Below are 14,773 nucleotides of genomic sequence, written 5' to 3'. Positions count from 1 at the left end.
CCTACACAGATAAAACAAGGACAACAAAGCCCAGATGAAGCCACTTTTGCAGAACATCTTCTGTTCTAGCAGTACAGGAATAACCCTCTCTGCCCAGGACACCCTTACTCATATAAACCATGCAACGTGCCCCTCCGGCCCATGCACCCAGGCTGGGAGTCATAACCCCTCTCTGGGTTTCATGCCTGCATTTGCCCAGTCTGGAGTCAGAATACACATTTCAGGAGCTAAATAACCAAGAAGCCCCATTTCAGTCCCCAAAAGAGTCAGGAGCCTTGCAACTAATCAAGTGGGACTCCCTGAGAGAGCCCGGGTACCAGCCTTACCTCAGCTGAGCCCCACAGATACCTGCTCTGCCCCTTCGAAGACCAAATCTGCCCCTTACACCTGGCAGAAGTGCTGGGTTTCCCCCTTTGGGGCTTTTAAAGGCTGCAGTTGGGTCTGGTTTTGGCTGCTGTTAACCCTTCCTTGGCTACAGCCTTGCTACCCTCTGCTCCCATCTCAAGACCAGGATGGATGCTGCAGCTAGAAAGTACTCCTGCTCCCCAAAACCCAAAGAAAAGCAGGTTTTTATAGGCAGGGGTGGATGTTGCCTCTCAGACGTCCGCCTCCATCCATTCCATGAGCAATGGATCCTTTTACATCTAATTTATTCCAGTTTGAGGACCAAGCAATCAGATTTTCCCTCTTTCTAAAGATGTCTGTTCCTGCAGCTTCCTCCCAAACAGGGGAAATACTTCAGCAGCACAATCAGCTCAATCCTCGACTGTGCTGAAAATCCTAACGCAGATTAAACCACTCGGAGGCTATTAATATCATCTCAGACACTGCAAAACCCTCTCCTCCGCCTTATCCCAGTGCTCCCCAGCATCCCTTCATCGTGCCATGGGTAGCATTGACTTTGAGGGATGCTGCGGACCCACCAGCAGTTCTCCTTTGGGAATAACAATGCAGCATGAGCTGTAACTTCTATTTCTTAAAAACTCGTATTAGAACGTAGATAACTTGAGAGACATCCATAAATAACCCTGCTTGGAGAATTTTAGGGAAGGAGTTTGTGATGCCAGCCCTTTACTGGGCTTTCCAGATGCTGTGAAGCCCCATTAATGCACTGCCGGTACTATTGGACTGGCTAATGTAGTAATGCAGCTCCAGCCCTCTGCCACGGGCAGGGACCCCTTCCACTGGAGCAGCTTGCTGCAAGCCCCTGTGTCCAGCCTGGCCCTGAACACCGCCTTCTGGTCTTGTAAATCTGACTCTTTACTGCAGATCCTAAATGGGTGGTTTCTTTTTGCTGGCCTGGTGACAAGCACACTCTGGGGTCCGTAAAGGAGCTGGATACCCCATGCAAATCCTCTGCTCTCAGTCCAGCACCATGAAACCACAAAGAATTTACCCACATCAAATATCCAAGTGGTTGAAATGCAAGCGATGCACCCACTAAATATTAACTCTTTACACCTATTTTACCCAATTCTTCCCAACTCAAGAGAGAAATAAGGGGAAAGGGCTACTTAGTGGTATTTTTACTGCCTCTGACTTAAAACTGACTTTCAGTGGCTCCTGTAGGGTCATGAATTAGCCCTGGTGATGTGGCAGAGGGATGCTTTGCACAGCACTGCTGGAATAGAGGTTTTCCAGGGGGTTTTTTGCCCCTTTCCCTGCAAGATTGGAAAGAACCCCAGCTGCTTGGAGCAGCTCAGACCTCCAAGTGCTCCTTCACACGTGTGTTGCTCTGATTGCTTTCATTCAGGCCCCCCAAGCTTCAAATCACTGTAGGAGCTGACTCTCTTCGAGGGGGGAATTTATCTTCCCAGAAGAAGGACAATTCTCCATCCACACAATAGCTCTGTGATTGCCAACCATTTCTCACTCCCCTCTTCAAACCTGATATATCTGCCATTCTTGCAGCATTTCGTCTCTCTATTTACACATGCAATCATGGGCTGGAGAGGGAGGGGGAAAGGCACATTTCAAGCCCAGCTCAGGAAGTCGCATCGTGGGTCGACCTTGAGAGTAAAAATACCCCAATTGCAAAGAAAATGAGTGGTGAAGCTGATGGCAGGTGCTGGGCTTTGATTTTCACGTCCTGCTGTTGTTGGCAATTGGAAATAACAGTACAAATAGAAATACACCTTTTTCTACATCTATTTATATAGATTTCTGTTGGGTTTTATGTGTGCGTGTATACATACAAAACACCATAAGCACTGTGGTAGCAACCAATCACTTACTGCCACAAACCCAAGGTCAGATCCTGCCTTGGGATGGCCAATTTTGGCAAACCCAAGGCAGGACCCCAAAAACCTTTGGCCTGCCTGGATCCTCATCTCTCTTCCATTCTGCCATAAAAGAAAACCAACTCTATTGAAACCACCTCTGTAAATCTGTGGTATCCATGACTTTTTGGAAGCTAAACTATCCATGGGATGAACACACGGATTCCGAGCTCCCAGGTAGGAAATGCTGAGCGACAGATGGTACATTTCTAGTACAACCAGTTCTTTAAAAGCCATGAAATGGAGAAAATTCGAGCATATTCAACTGCAAAACCCAATTGCTGGAGCAGCCTCTCCCACTGCATTCCCAGTTCTGAGACCAACCCATCCCAGCTCTCCCCAGCCCTCTAATTGAGCAATAGAAACATTGATTTTTGCAGTCTAGTTGCTAAATTACCCCGAAAGCAAAGGGAAGCCATCTCCATCAGGCAGCCTGCAGCTCTTCAAGCCTTGCAGACGTTAATGGTGATGGAAGAAACTTGATTTCCAAAGAGCAACTCTTCACCCACCTATTAAATCCAAGTGTGTGTAACATCGATTCCATACACCAGCAGCCAAAGTCCCCAGGCTTCTAATAAACTGGAGGTGAGAATTGCAAGCAAGCAGTGGCTTTATTGAACTGATTTTGCTTGTGTTATTACAGATGTCACTAAAGACATGATAATCTGGCTTGTGCCGGGTAGGAGTCAGGTTATGTGTGACAGTGACAGTTGACTGGAGACAATAAGATTGATAAGGAAAAGATTAAAACCTTGCAGGGGATATTGGAATAATACATCAAGTAGTAAATTTGGGAGCTTTCCTGACTGTCTTGTCCAAGAGAAATGTCAGCAGATTTGTCTCCAGGGGGCTAAGGAACATAAAAATCCATCTTTCAGCAGTAAGAGACTGAGATGAATGAGGATTTAACAAGCATGTGTGCACCTCCACCCACAGCATTTCAGGGGGGAAAGGAGTAGGTTATTAATCTCAAGTGCTACCTGATGGATTTTCATAGGGCATTGAAGTATTTGCTCCTAAGGAGAGAGGAATTTCATGTCTGCTCTCCACATTAACAGAACATATTTTTAGATGAAGAGATTTGTCATTTTTCAAAGCCATTTGAAGTTTGGGGTGGTTTTGTGCTCATCATTAGCTTGGGTTCCCTGCAAAAGCATTTCAGCAGCTGCAGTTCATCTGCAGCTCCTAAGAGCTCAAAGGGATTCATGCACTGATCTTGATTCAGCATCAGTATCTGTGTTTCGATGCTGCCTCATGATACAATCTCCAGGGTCTGTTCTGGGTCTGGTTTTGGGTCTCATAGAACCAACTAGGTTGATTCTAGAGGCAGAGCTCCCCCCTCTGTGGTCCAGATTCCCCCCCAAGGTGAACAGATTACAAACCCCACTAATCAATAATGGCTTTTCAAGAGTTCTCCCAGTAAAAACCAGCAGAAAACTGGTGTGAAGCAAGCACAGATGAAAGCAAGCCCCAGTCTCCCACACCGCAAGAGGCTGCTGCATGAGAGAGGTCATCACACAGCAAAACCCCCAATGAATTCCTGGCACTAGCACCCACTTTTGGGTGATGGATGGAAACGCTGATGCATTTCATGGACAATTCCAACATAAACACAGTGGGGAAACCCAGGCTTAGCCACATAGTCTTGCCAATATGACCTGAGCAGGTAAGAGCACAAGAAAGAATCGAGTAATTCAGAACCATAAAACCATGCCATGGTCTTTCCAACACACCCCGGTCTCACCAGGGAGCTGTTTTAAGGTACAAGGACAAAGCATTTTTGCTGGGATAAGCTACATCTCCACCAGGAAAACGCTATTCCAAGGTTGCTCCTGTAAAGATCTGCAATCCCTTTGAGTGGGCAAAGGCTGGGCTCTTATCGATGCTCTTTAAGTGCCTTTCTTTGGTCTGCTATGAGCTTGCAATGCTGTTTTCTACAAGAAGAGGCAACATCACAAGTTCCGCCTCCATGGAGACCACAGACATCTCCCTTATTTGTGAGATATGTGCACAAAGAACACCCTTATTTATCTCATCATCAAGAGCATTTCCGAAATGCTTCACTCCTGTCACGCTCTTCTCCTCATGCTGATGCCCACCAAGCTGAATACATCCATGGGGGATAGAGCGCTGCAGCTCCAAGACTGGGAATTAGACCGGACCCATTGTCAGAAATGGATCTCAGTTCAGTGGATCCATGGTTTAGTGGTGGATTTGGCAGTTCTGTGTTAATGCTTGGACTCAATGATCTTAAAGGCAACCTACACGATTCTACGATTCTATGAAATATCACTTTCTTTAGTTGCTGCTGGAAAATAGGCATTGATGTAGTATTGGACCAACTGCGCTGCTCTGCAGCCAGCTAAAGGCAGCTGAGGAGCCTTGAGCAAGCCCAAAACCCCACAGCCCAGGAATACAACACATTTTGATGCAAGACAAACATCACCTCTCATGTCCTCATCAAAAGGGATGCAAGTGTTACTGTGCGCGACGACTTGCCCAGGTATTGCTGTATTTATTCCACATGGCAGGCGTGAAGCTGCTTATATCCACAGGGAGAAAAAGGCAACCCAAATGGGCAGGATTATTTCTTTTTCTCAGCTGTGCCCATTGATTCAGTCGACAACCTGTGAAATACAGTGAAGGAGCTTGAGTTTCTGTCGCCCTGCATCGCTCCAAGGAGATTTCCTATCCTTTGATGTGTCAGTTTTCCACTTCCAAATTGAGTCTGGGTTGTGGAAATAGAGGATTAACCACTATTCATGAGTATTAGCACAGGAAGAAAAAATATTATTGGGAATTTGAATTACTTATCCTGCTTTGGAATAAGCCTGGGGAGAATGAACACAATGGGGCATCGCTTTAAAGGCGGATGAATGGAAAAGAAGATGAAGTGCTCTCCACAAGCAACATAACTTCAGCTTTGGCAGAAAGCTGTTTTCTAGGCTTAGATCATAAAGAAATACAGAGCTTTCCCAGCTGTTCCGATGCACAGGAAAGAGAATGCTGTATGTTAGAGGTATAACTGAGTCCTGGCAAATTCCCACTGTTACCATAGAGCATCCGAACAGGAAGAAGAGTCAGTTGATAGGGAATTAATAACAAATTAACCCTTAAGCAAGCAAGCTCCCAGGGCTATCTGAACACCACAAGTATTACTTGGGACATGGTGTCCTTGGCCACTCACTTGGAGACTCCTCCAAACACCCAGGGTTGGGGGATAGCTCCCAAACAGAGCACAGGGCATCTGCAATAGAGATCCAATGGGAAAAAACTCAGTTTCTAAGAGCAACCTTGCAAGTCAGCATAAGAGTGTTTGGTTTTAATAAACCAATCGACCCAAAGCAGTGGGAGATGAAGGTGCTACACAAGCCATTAGCAATGCCAGGCACACGCGTGCCAGCAGGAAGGCTCCACGGACCAGCACAGATTACTCATCCAAAAGCAACTTCTTCACCAAGGGAGCATTGGAAACAACCAAGTTGCCCACAGAGCTGTCATGGAGCTGATGAGCAAATGATGGCCCTGGTGAGGGTAATGGAAGAGCTTTGCCCTCATCTAAATAGAGGGAATTGAGCTATAAAAGGAGCATGAGCAGCAGCTCAGAGGGATCCTGCCCCTCTGCTGTGCTCTGGGGAGACCCCCCCTGCAGCCCTGATCCAGCTCTGGGGCAGCAGCACAAGAGGGACCTGGAGCTGCTGGAGCGAGGCCAGAGGAGGCCACGGAGCTGCTGCGAGGGCTGGAGCAGCTCTGCTCTGGAGCCAGGCTGAGAGAGCTGGGCTGGGGCAGCCTGGAGAAGAGAAGGCTCCTGAAGGGGAGACCTGAGAGCAGCTCCAGTGCCTAAAGGGGCTGCAGGGAACCTGGAGAGGGGCTTGGGACAAGGGCCTGTAGGGCCAGGCCAAGGGGAATGGCTTGAACCTGCCCGAGGGGAGACTGAGCTGAGCTCTTAGGCAGAAGCTCTTCCCTGGGAGGGTGCTGAGGCACTGGCACAGGGTGCCCAGAGAAGCTGTGGCTGCCCCATCCCTGGCAGTGCTCAAGGCCAGGTTGGACACAGAGGCTTGGAGCAAGCTGCTCCAGTGGAAGGGGTCCCTGCCCGTGGCAGGGGTTGGAACTGGATGAGCTTTTAAGTCCCTTCCAGCACAAATCAGTCTGGGATTCCGTGATTAAACACTCCTGCTCCTTGGCGGAAGCAGATGATGTTGCTCCTGAGCAAAGGCAGGCGATGAGGACCGGTGGTTGGATGCTCAAAACACCAACAAACCCCCTGGAAAGCAGGCTAGGAGTGAACAGCTTTGCCCTGGTTTCCTGGATCACTTCCAGTCTGGACTTCAGCGGCTAACATTTGCCCCTGCTACAACCTCCCTTGCTCAAGGAAACAGAGCTATTTGCTATTGTCATTATCACAGCTAAAAGAGACTTGATGCTGGAGACTTTGCTCCACCACAGATGAGATCGCAGCCCCAGAAACAACTCCCTTGTTACCCCAGGAGGAAGGCAGCAGCACTTCCAGCAGATGTTGGGAGGCATTCAGCCATGGATAACAGCAAAACTAGGCTTCACTGGGAGTGTGGCAATGGCCTTACCGTCTTGAGCAGCGTCCGGTTGTCCCTGAGGCTCCCCACCATGCCAACGAAGGAGACCCCAAACATGGTGAAGCCCAGCAGCAGGAGGATGATGGCCGGAGCCAGGAAGATCCCTTCCAAGGTCTTGTGCTTTTGCCTCTCCACTTCGGCGTAAATCCCAACGCACAGGATCGTGAGGCCAAGGATCTGCAAGGGAAGCACAGGATGCAATTCGGATTCCAGTGAGGAAAGATGGAGGCTTCAAGGGAGACACAGAGGTGGAAGTTGTTCCAGGCAGCCACGGAAAACCCACTTAGCTCCAGGACATTAAGCATCCAATCCCAAATGGTGCTGTCAGCACTCGGAACATCCCCTTTGCTCAGGGCTGGGTTGCTCTTCCTCTGGCTGAGAAGGGGATGTGTAATTGCAGTGTGATCAACACGGGTTTAAGCTTTAAGCCAGGTTTTGCTTGGTTTTTCCTCTCCCCTCTCTGCTTGTACCGTTATGGTCTGTCTGAGTGCTCCACTTGGCCCTTTGATGGACCAGCGCTGATTAACACCAACACACAGCCCTCCCAAACTCCACCCTTAGACAGAACCATCCCCTAAAGGACTCATTTCCCTCCTGGCTTGAGCACCGAATTGCACCCAAACCCGCTCACCCTCTCTTCACACGCCAGCACCAACAATCAGACATGAAGCTCACGGCACAGTTACAAAGCGCTTTTGATCCCTGGATGAAAAGTGCCATAAAGAAAAACAACGGATTATTTAGGGCACCGTTCCTCCCCTCTCTCCCTCTTCGATGAAACAGCTCTGATTGAAAACGAGCCTAATGATGCAGGGATAAAGCAGGCTCCAAAAAGGGCTGTTTGCAACCCTTCAGATCCTTCCACATCAAAGCCAGCGCCGTTGCCCCAAGCCCCTCGTGCTGTCAGGAGCTGTTCCCATTGAAGCGCTTCGAGGTGAGCTGCTCCTCAGCCAGCACCGAGCTGACACCTGAAAAGGTCAGCAAGGAAATGGAGGAGGATCCGGAGCCATTTTCCTGCTGCTTTTTGCACCATCCCCATCCCAAATCACGTCCCGGAAGAAAGCCCCCAGCCACAGACCCCTGAGATCAAAAACTGCATCTCCAGAGGGAACAGAACACCTCTTTTCACTCCTTTTCCTTTCACCTTTCCAAGAGGCTTCTCTGCTCCTAACGAGCTCACTCACTCTTCCTGCTAATCCATGCCAACAACCCAATCCTTCATTTTCATGCACAGTCTTTGCTTTATTGAGGGGTTGATATTTTTCCTCTCTAATCCACCTGGACACCAGCTCTGGTGTGTTTGTGTAGCTAGTTCGTGTCTATCAATCACTGTCAGCTTCCAGGCTCCATCTCATCTATAAAGGCACTGAAATCTCTCAGAAAGTGAAATGTAGACTTGTGGTATTTTACAGCCACTTTAGTTATTTGAAGGCTTATTTCTGATCACAGGCTTTTAATCACAGCTTCATCTTTAGACTCTATTTTAAGCATCAGGTTGGTGCGTTGGGATTAGGGTTGATTTAATGTTTATCCCTTATACGGTGTCCCAGGAAATATATTTGGTTTGGAAGGCAGGGGGTAGACATTAAGGCACACCATGGGTACCCTGCTAATCCCACATGCCAATCAGAACCACTTTCCCCGTTTTAATTAATCCATTTGTGATGAGAGTAAGGGAAGAGATCATGGCAAGTGCATGGAGCAAACCCAGAGGGGGTACCAGGGCTGGATGCTCTGGGGCTGAGGAAGCAGAATGCATGGGATGGACTTCACTGGTTGGCAAGAGAAAGAAACTGAGGAAGGTTTTAAGGATGGACAGAAGTTGCTTAAAAATAGCTTTTCCAGGGTGGAAAGTACCTTTAAAAAGCTTAAAGCACATGGCACGCATGAAGCTGCTGCAGAGTGGTGCTGGTTCTTCCACTCAGCATCACCATGGCCATCCCCTTCGGTAAGGGATGTGCTTAACCAGTGCTGTGCTTAACACCCTTCTTTTTTGAAGGAGGGCATGCACTGCTTACTTACCTTGCAAATGCAATGGGGAAATGCACCCTGTGAGGGTTCTGAGGTGCTGGCACAGGGTGCCCAGAGAAGCTGTGGCTGCCCCATCCCTGGCAGTGCTCAAGGCCAGGTTGGACACAGGGGCTTGGAGCAAGCTGCTCCAGTGAAGGGGTCCCTGCCAATGGCAGGGGATTGGAGCTGGATGAGCTTTAAGGTCCCTTCAACTCAAACCATTCCATAATTCTATGAGTATCTCAGCTCTCTCTTTGCTTAGCTTCTAGTTCAAAAGGTCACCCATCCCCTTTGCTAAGGATTAGTGCTGCAGGCTGGACCCCAACCCATCTCCAAGCCCCGCCGCCTAAAAAGCACTCTCCAATTAAAATAAAACCCAACAGTTGCTTCTACTCAAAGCACAAGAAAGCATCTTGCAAAGCAACACACACCAAGAGGAAGGGAATGGATATCCTGGCACATCTCCCAGCAAAGGCAGATTGCAAAGGAAGGCTCGCTGCAGTATAACAAGGTTTGGAAGAGCGAGCAAAGAGCGATGCTGTTGCAAGATAAGTGGCAGAGGGATTTGGATGGAAAAGAGCTGGGGAGAAAGGGCAGCATTCCCTGAAAAGCAACACTGCTGTGGAAAAAATGATGGATTTGGAGCAAAGCAGTGACACCAAAGCCTGTAAAAAACTGCAAGGGGAATAATGATGTATTCCACCAAAACCTGCTCATGCCATCACCCATTGGCCGGAGATGAGCATCAGAAGCGGCAGGAGAAGTTTGCATCATGCCTTGCGTAGCCTGGCTGCCCTGGTTTCCATCACTGGGGTTCTCTGGGGGTTAGTTTTGCTGTGCAAATTCAATCAGCACGGATATTCTTGATTCCTGGCATCACAACCCTTTCCTACCACCCACACTCGATGACATGGGAAGGCACATAATGAAGTCTGCTGGTAAATCCTCTGTAGTTACATATTAATTGCCTGGTGATCACCTCAACAAAGTGCAAACACCAGGATAGGCAGCAGCAATTACAACTGCTCTGCAATGCAGCTCAGGGAACAAGCAAACCTACACTTACCCTCCACCAAGAAGCTGATCACCCCATTTCTATCTCATAACAACCACACCATCACCACAGGGAAAGCCAAGGGGGTGGTTGCAGCTCCACCAGCCCTCATGATAAATGCATCCTGCATCAATTCTCCTCTTCTAAGCTGGGAAGGAATCACCTTCAGTTTTAATTTCAGCCCTGCTTGATGTTATTGCTGCTTGGAGCTTGTAGGAGCTGAGCGGGCAAGGGATGGAGGACAGCAAGGCTTTTTGTGCACCTCCAACTCCAACTTAGTGGGATAACGGAGATGCTGCTTTTCTTCTCCATGTATTTCTTCATCTAATGGCAAGGAAAGAGGTGGGGTGGCAAGTTAGGGACATGGGAAAGAGAAGAGGTAAAGCTGGAAACCCCTGTCCCACTGATTGTAGAGTCATTTAGAGATCTGGAGGTCAAGAAGTGGGGATGAAAGGCAATTAGTGAATAGGAAATACTAGAATACACAGCTCAGGGTTGCTGAGAAGGTTGAGGGGTTTCAAATGGGTGGCTTGAGCTTTAAAAGAGCTTTGCAAAGTCCCAGCTTCAAGCCATGGGCTTGTGCTTGCGATTGCTTCTGATCCTTGCATTGACCTGACTTTGGCACAGAGGCAGGTCCCCACACTCACAAGAGACCTGCATAGTCCTCCCAGTGCTAACAAACGACATGCACAGTCCTACCCTGACTTAAAACCCCACTGCACACCTAAGAGATGCCACATTCCCCTTCTCCAAGGCCCAGAAAGACTCAAGTAACAGGAGTTACTCTGTGCCAACAAGTACCATGAACCCAAGGGGACGTTAACACAACTTTGAATGGTGTTCAGTGGATGAGTCAAGGCCACACTAACACCAGGCAGATTTCTCCTTACTTGGGAACACCAAAGAGTCATGATGACGGTGGCTTCAAACCCACGCAGACCCCATCAGCCAGATGACGATGACTCAGAGCACAGCGGTCCAGGGAGGAGCACAGGGAATGGGGCATCGCGTTATCCTCCATCCAAGATGACCAGAGGTGCAAAACCAAGGGGAAAACTCTTGTTTTCCAAATCCTAGCTCATAGGAGAATCCTTCTTCCCACATTTTGAAGACCAAATGGGCAGACAGGGCTCTCCTGCTCCTCCTCAGGAGGTTCGGTTGTAACGTACAGGTGAGAAGGCACGATACAGGAAAGTGCGGAATGCTTTTAGTCATTGAAAGATAGAATCATGGGATTAATAACGCAGTGATTAAGTACATCATAGAATGCTTAACTGCTGATGGCATGTAGGAATGTGAAAAATACGGGTTTATAAGGGTCAGTTAAACCAGCAGTTCTCAATTTTATTGCAGAAGTAAAACAAGGAAAGAAGCAGCTCTTCAAATCTATGCTCCACTGAATCCTCGACAATGAGCATTAAACCTACCTGTATAAAACCAGCTGCTCCAACCTGCAATGCTCAAACACCTCTGCTGTTTGCTCTGTGTTTGGTTTAAAGCCACTCTCTGGCTTATCCCACCTATAAATCAATGCTTTCTCTACAGGAAAGCACTGTAAAAGATCTAGCAGCACTAGATCCAGTTTTCTGCAGGCTGGGACAACACTGAGCTATAAACCAGTGATGCATCTCACCCCAAACCTCCTCAGTCCTTCGTGGTGTTCCAACTCAAGTCTTGTTCCACTGAATCTTTACTCGGGGAGGGTTAAAAGCCTTCATGCAATACAAGCGAGAAGCTCCCATACCATCATTTCCTATTGAATGCATTCAGCCAGAGGGAAGCCCAGCCCTGGTCACATCTGGTTTACAGGGCTCTGAAGGGTTAAATTAATACATCGACATGTGCAAATGAGGCCAGAAGTAGGTCATGCGGATGAAAAGCTCACAGGAGCTGAGCAGTCATTGAGTCCCCGCCTGGTTTGTGTTGGAAGGGACCTTAAAGCTCATCCAGCTCCAACCCCTGCCACGGGCAGGGACCCCTTCCACTGGAGCAGCTTGCTCCAAGCCCCTGTGTCCAACCTGGCCTTGAGCACTGCCAGGGATGGGGCAGCCACAGCTTCTCTGGGCACCCTGTGCCAGCGCCTCAGCACCCTCACAGGTGCCTTATCTCCACCCTGAAGTTCCCCTGTATCGGCATGGATTCAATGTGAGTGTCCCCATGCAAGGAGCATCCCAGGCTGGGTCAGAGTGATTCAGAATGGGGTTTTTGCAGCTATTTCCCAGTCACTGGGGAATTAAGCCTTGTCCCACTGAGCTCCCAAAAACATCCCAGCAATTAATAAGCATCTGGCATCAAGATTGTCCCATCGTTCATCTACGCTTGCAAAGTGCAGCCCCGACCTGGGTTCAGATGAAAAGGGAACAGATGACCCTGCATCAGCTCCCCATCCCTTAAAAGCATCTGGGGAAACCTCCACCTGAGCAAAACTCAGCTCTTTAGAGAATCCAAACCCACACTCATAGGGTTCATCTTATAAGAACAAATATTGCACTGTCTTTAGCTCAAAACTCAAACCACAGCCACAAGTGGGTTAAAGAATCTGGGTGGTTTTGGTGTCACTGGGTGCAGCGAGAGGCACATGAGGGTCCTGGCCACCCAATGGGAGATGCTTGAATCTCCTCTCCCATTGGAAACCATCCTACCCAGCAGGTATGAAGAAATCAGTGGGATATTCTACAAAGAACACCTTATTCTTATTCTCTTTCTTTATGCCTTATTCTCCTTCATGCCCTGTGATGGGCACACGTCATTTGGTGCAGGGACACAATGGCTTCACCATCTCCAGCCAACAAGAGCGAGCGCTGCCCTCCCAACTGAGCTCATTCATTAAAAAGAAACTAATTAATAAGGAAATAAAAAGCCTTTTCCAAGTGCTTCTGACCCTGGTTAACGCTCACAGCCTGCCTGGGAAGTCACGTAGGTATTTCTGCTGTGACACCTATACAATGAGGTGCACGTTCCACCCTACACACCCAGCAGGCAGCCATGCAGGGACAAAGAGGATTATTTAAACCTCAGCACGAAATATCAGTAAACATGGGCTGGGTTATGCAAGATGAACTGCAGGAAGATGCTGCCTCCGTCTCTCATGCATTCACTGAGGATGCACATGGGGCATTTATTGTGCTCCTCTCCCCTTTCTGACATGTGCTCACACCTCCCAGTTGCCAGAGAAGCTGGACCCCAAATGGAGCTCAGTGGTTCAACACTGCTTAAAAACAAGCTTTAGTTTGACCTCTTCATATCACCAACCTGGCCGAAACAACCGCCGCTCCATGCCTACATCCATGCCCTGTCCCTGTTGAACAAAGCAAAGGCAAAGGCTGAGAGGGGCAGGGGGGATCCAGCTGGCAACACCACCCAATGGGTTCTTGTGTGATAAAACCATGGAATTTCCTTGTTTCTGCTCCAAATGCAACTCGCTGCCACAAGGGATTTATAAGAGAGGTTCTAGGGAAGGGCAGTCCCAAGGAGGCGATCTTAGATCCACTAAACCCCTTTGTTTCACCCCAAATTCCCATTCTGGACCCAGCTAGCGCCAAGCACAAGTGGCTTCACAGCACCAGGTTTTACCCCAAGGATTTGATGCCTTGAAAGGGGAAATGTGGATGCTGAAAAGTAAAACCCCAGCTACACGGTGAGGGGTGGGGTGGGGGGGGAAACACCAGGAAGGACACAAAAGCAACCGGAGCACCTACCGAGAAGAGGGTGGCGTAGGTGGACAGAGCAAATTTGATGCTGTAGTAATAGAGGTGGGAATTCCGGCACTCGGCGGCTGGAGCCATCGCTGCGGCTCCAGCTGGAGGGGTTCGGCTCGCTGCCCGCCGGCCCCTGCCTGCTCCAGGCAGCTCGGACTCATGCACACAGCAAGCCTTGAACTTGGGCTGCTGCTCCAACTTCCGCTTGGCAGGAGCAGAGAGCAATCAGTGGGGAGGCAGCAGCGGCACGAGCGGCCGCGTTAACCCTTTGCTGAGGTTGCTGCACGGCAGAGCTCTGTTGAACCGCACCGAATCACAGCTGGAAGGGAGCTTAAAGCTCATCCCGTTCCAGTCCCTCGCCACGGGCAGGGACGCGTTCCACTGGAGCAGGTTGAAGTAGCTTTACTCCAGTAATTACCCCAACTATTGGTGTACGATTTGATTCCCTAGCAAGTTTTTAACAGCAAATGTATTGCAATGGGGGCTGAAAGAGCCCGCTGCAATCCTGCAGCAGCAAAGGGGGAAGTGGCAGCCCAAAATCCAGCCAGAACAGGGATAGGTGCCCCCCAGGCAGTCGCTCAGAGCCCAGCAATGTCCGTATGTACCTGTTGTATCTTGCTACTGCGTGCAACACCTCCCTTTCACACCACCTTGAGCTGCTCAGCCACTGTATGAGTAGGAAGAAGGAAAGAGAAACGATTACACCCAGGCTCAGTGTGGTTTAATGCTTGGAAGAAAAGGTGTGGGGAGCAAGAAACAAGCACCAGGAGACCGCATGGCTCCTGGAAGCAGCTGTATGGCTCTACAACCATAGCACTAGAGAGTGTAGAACTGATGTTTAACTAAGAGCAAAAAGAGAAGGCTGGAAAAGCTGCATCTGCAGATGGTCTCTGAGGATGCAGAGGAGCACTCTTTGTATCTGCAGCTTGACTCATTGTGGGTCAAAGATGGGAGGAAGAATCTGTAATCATCTGTAATGCAGCTCGTGGCCTGGGAAGTGGTTCAAACCCTCCTGGGAGGAAGATGCTGCTTCTCTCTGGGGAAGCCAAATGGAGAATTTAAAGCAGGGTTTGAAGAAATAACAGTGACTCAGGGCTGATGCAGGAGCTGTGTTTAACCCAGCTTATAGCAGATATGGCA

At 49.0% G+C, this 14,773-nt stretch overlaps 1 protein-coding gene across 1 annotated transcript in view; it reads right to left on the bottom strand.

Annotated features, from left to right (window-relative positions):
* LOC136003510 (tetraspanin-15-like) overlaps positions 1–13,830 on the bottom strand; it is a 41,012-nt gene extending 27,182 nt beyond the window's left edge. Inside the window, exons 1-2 of the mRNA XM_065659189.1 lie at positions 13,634–13,830; positions 6,863–7,048 (exon numbers count right to left, since the gene is read on the bottom strand). Of these exons, the coding sequence (XP_065515261.1) occupies positions 6,863–7,048; positions 13,634–13,720 (273 nt within the window). The 5' untranslated portion in view covers positions 13,721–13,830. The remainder of the gene's footprint in view (positions 1–6,862; positions 7,049–13,633) is intronic.
* Positions 13,831–14,773: the final 943 nt, after the last annotated feature.

This window comes from Lathamus discolor, chromosome 22, assembly GCF_037157495.1.
Source record: "Lathamus discolor isolate bLatDis1 chromosome 22, bLatDis1.hap1, whole genome shotgun sequence".
Lineage (NCBI taxonomy): Eukaryota > Metazoa > Chordata > Aves > Psittaciformes > Psittacidae > Lathamus > Lathamus discolor.
Note: the sequence above shows the minus strand (reverse complement) of the source record. Positions and strands in the feature narration are given on the sequence as shown.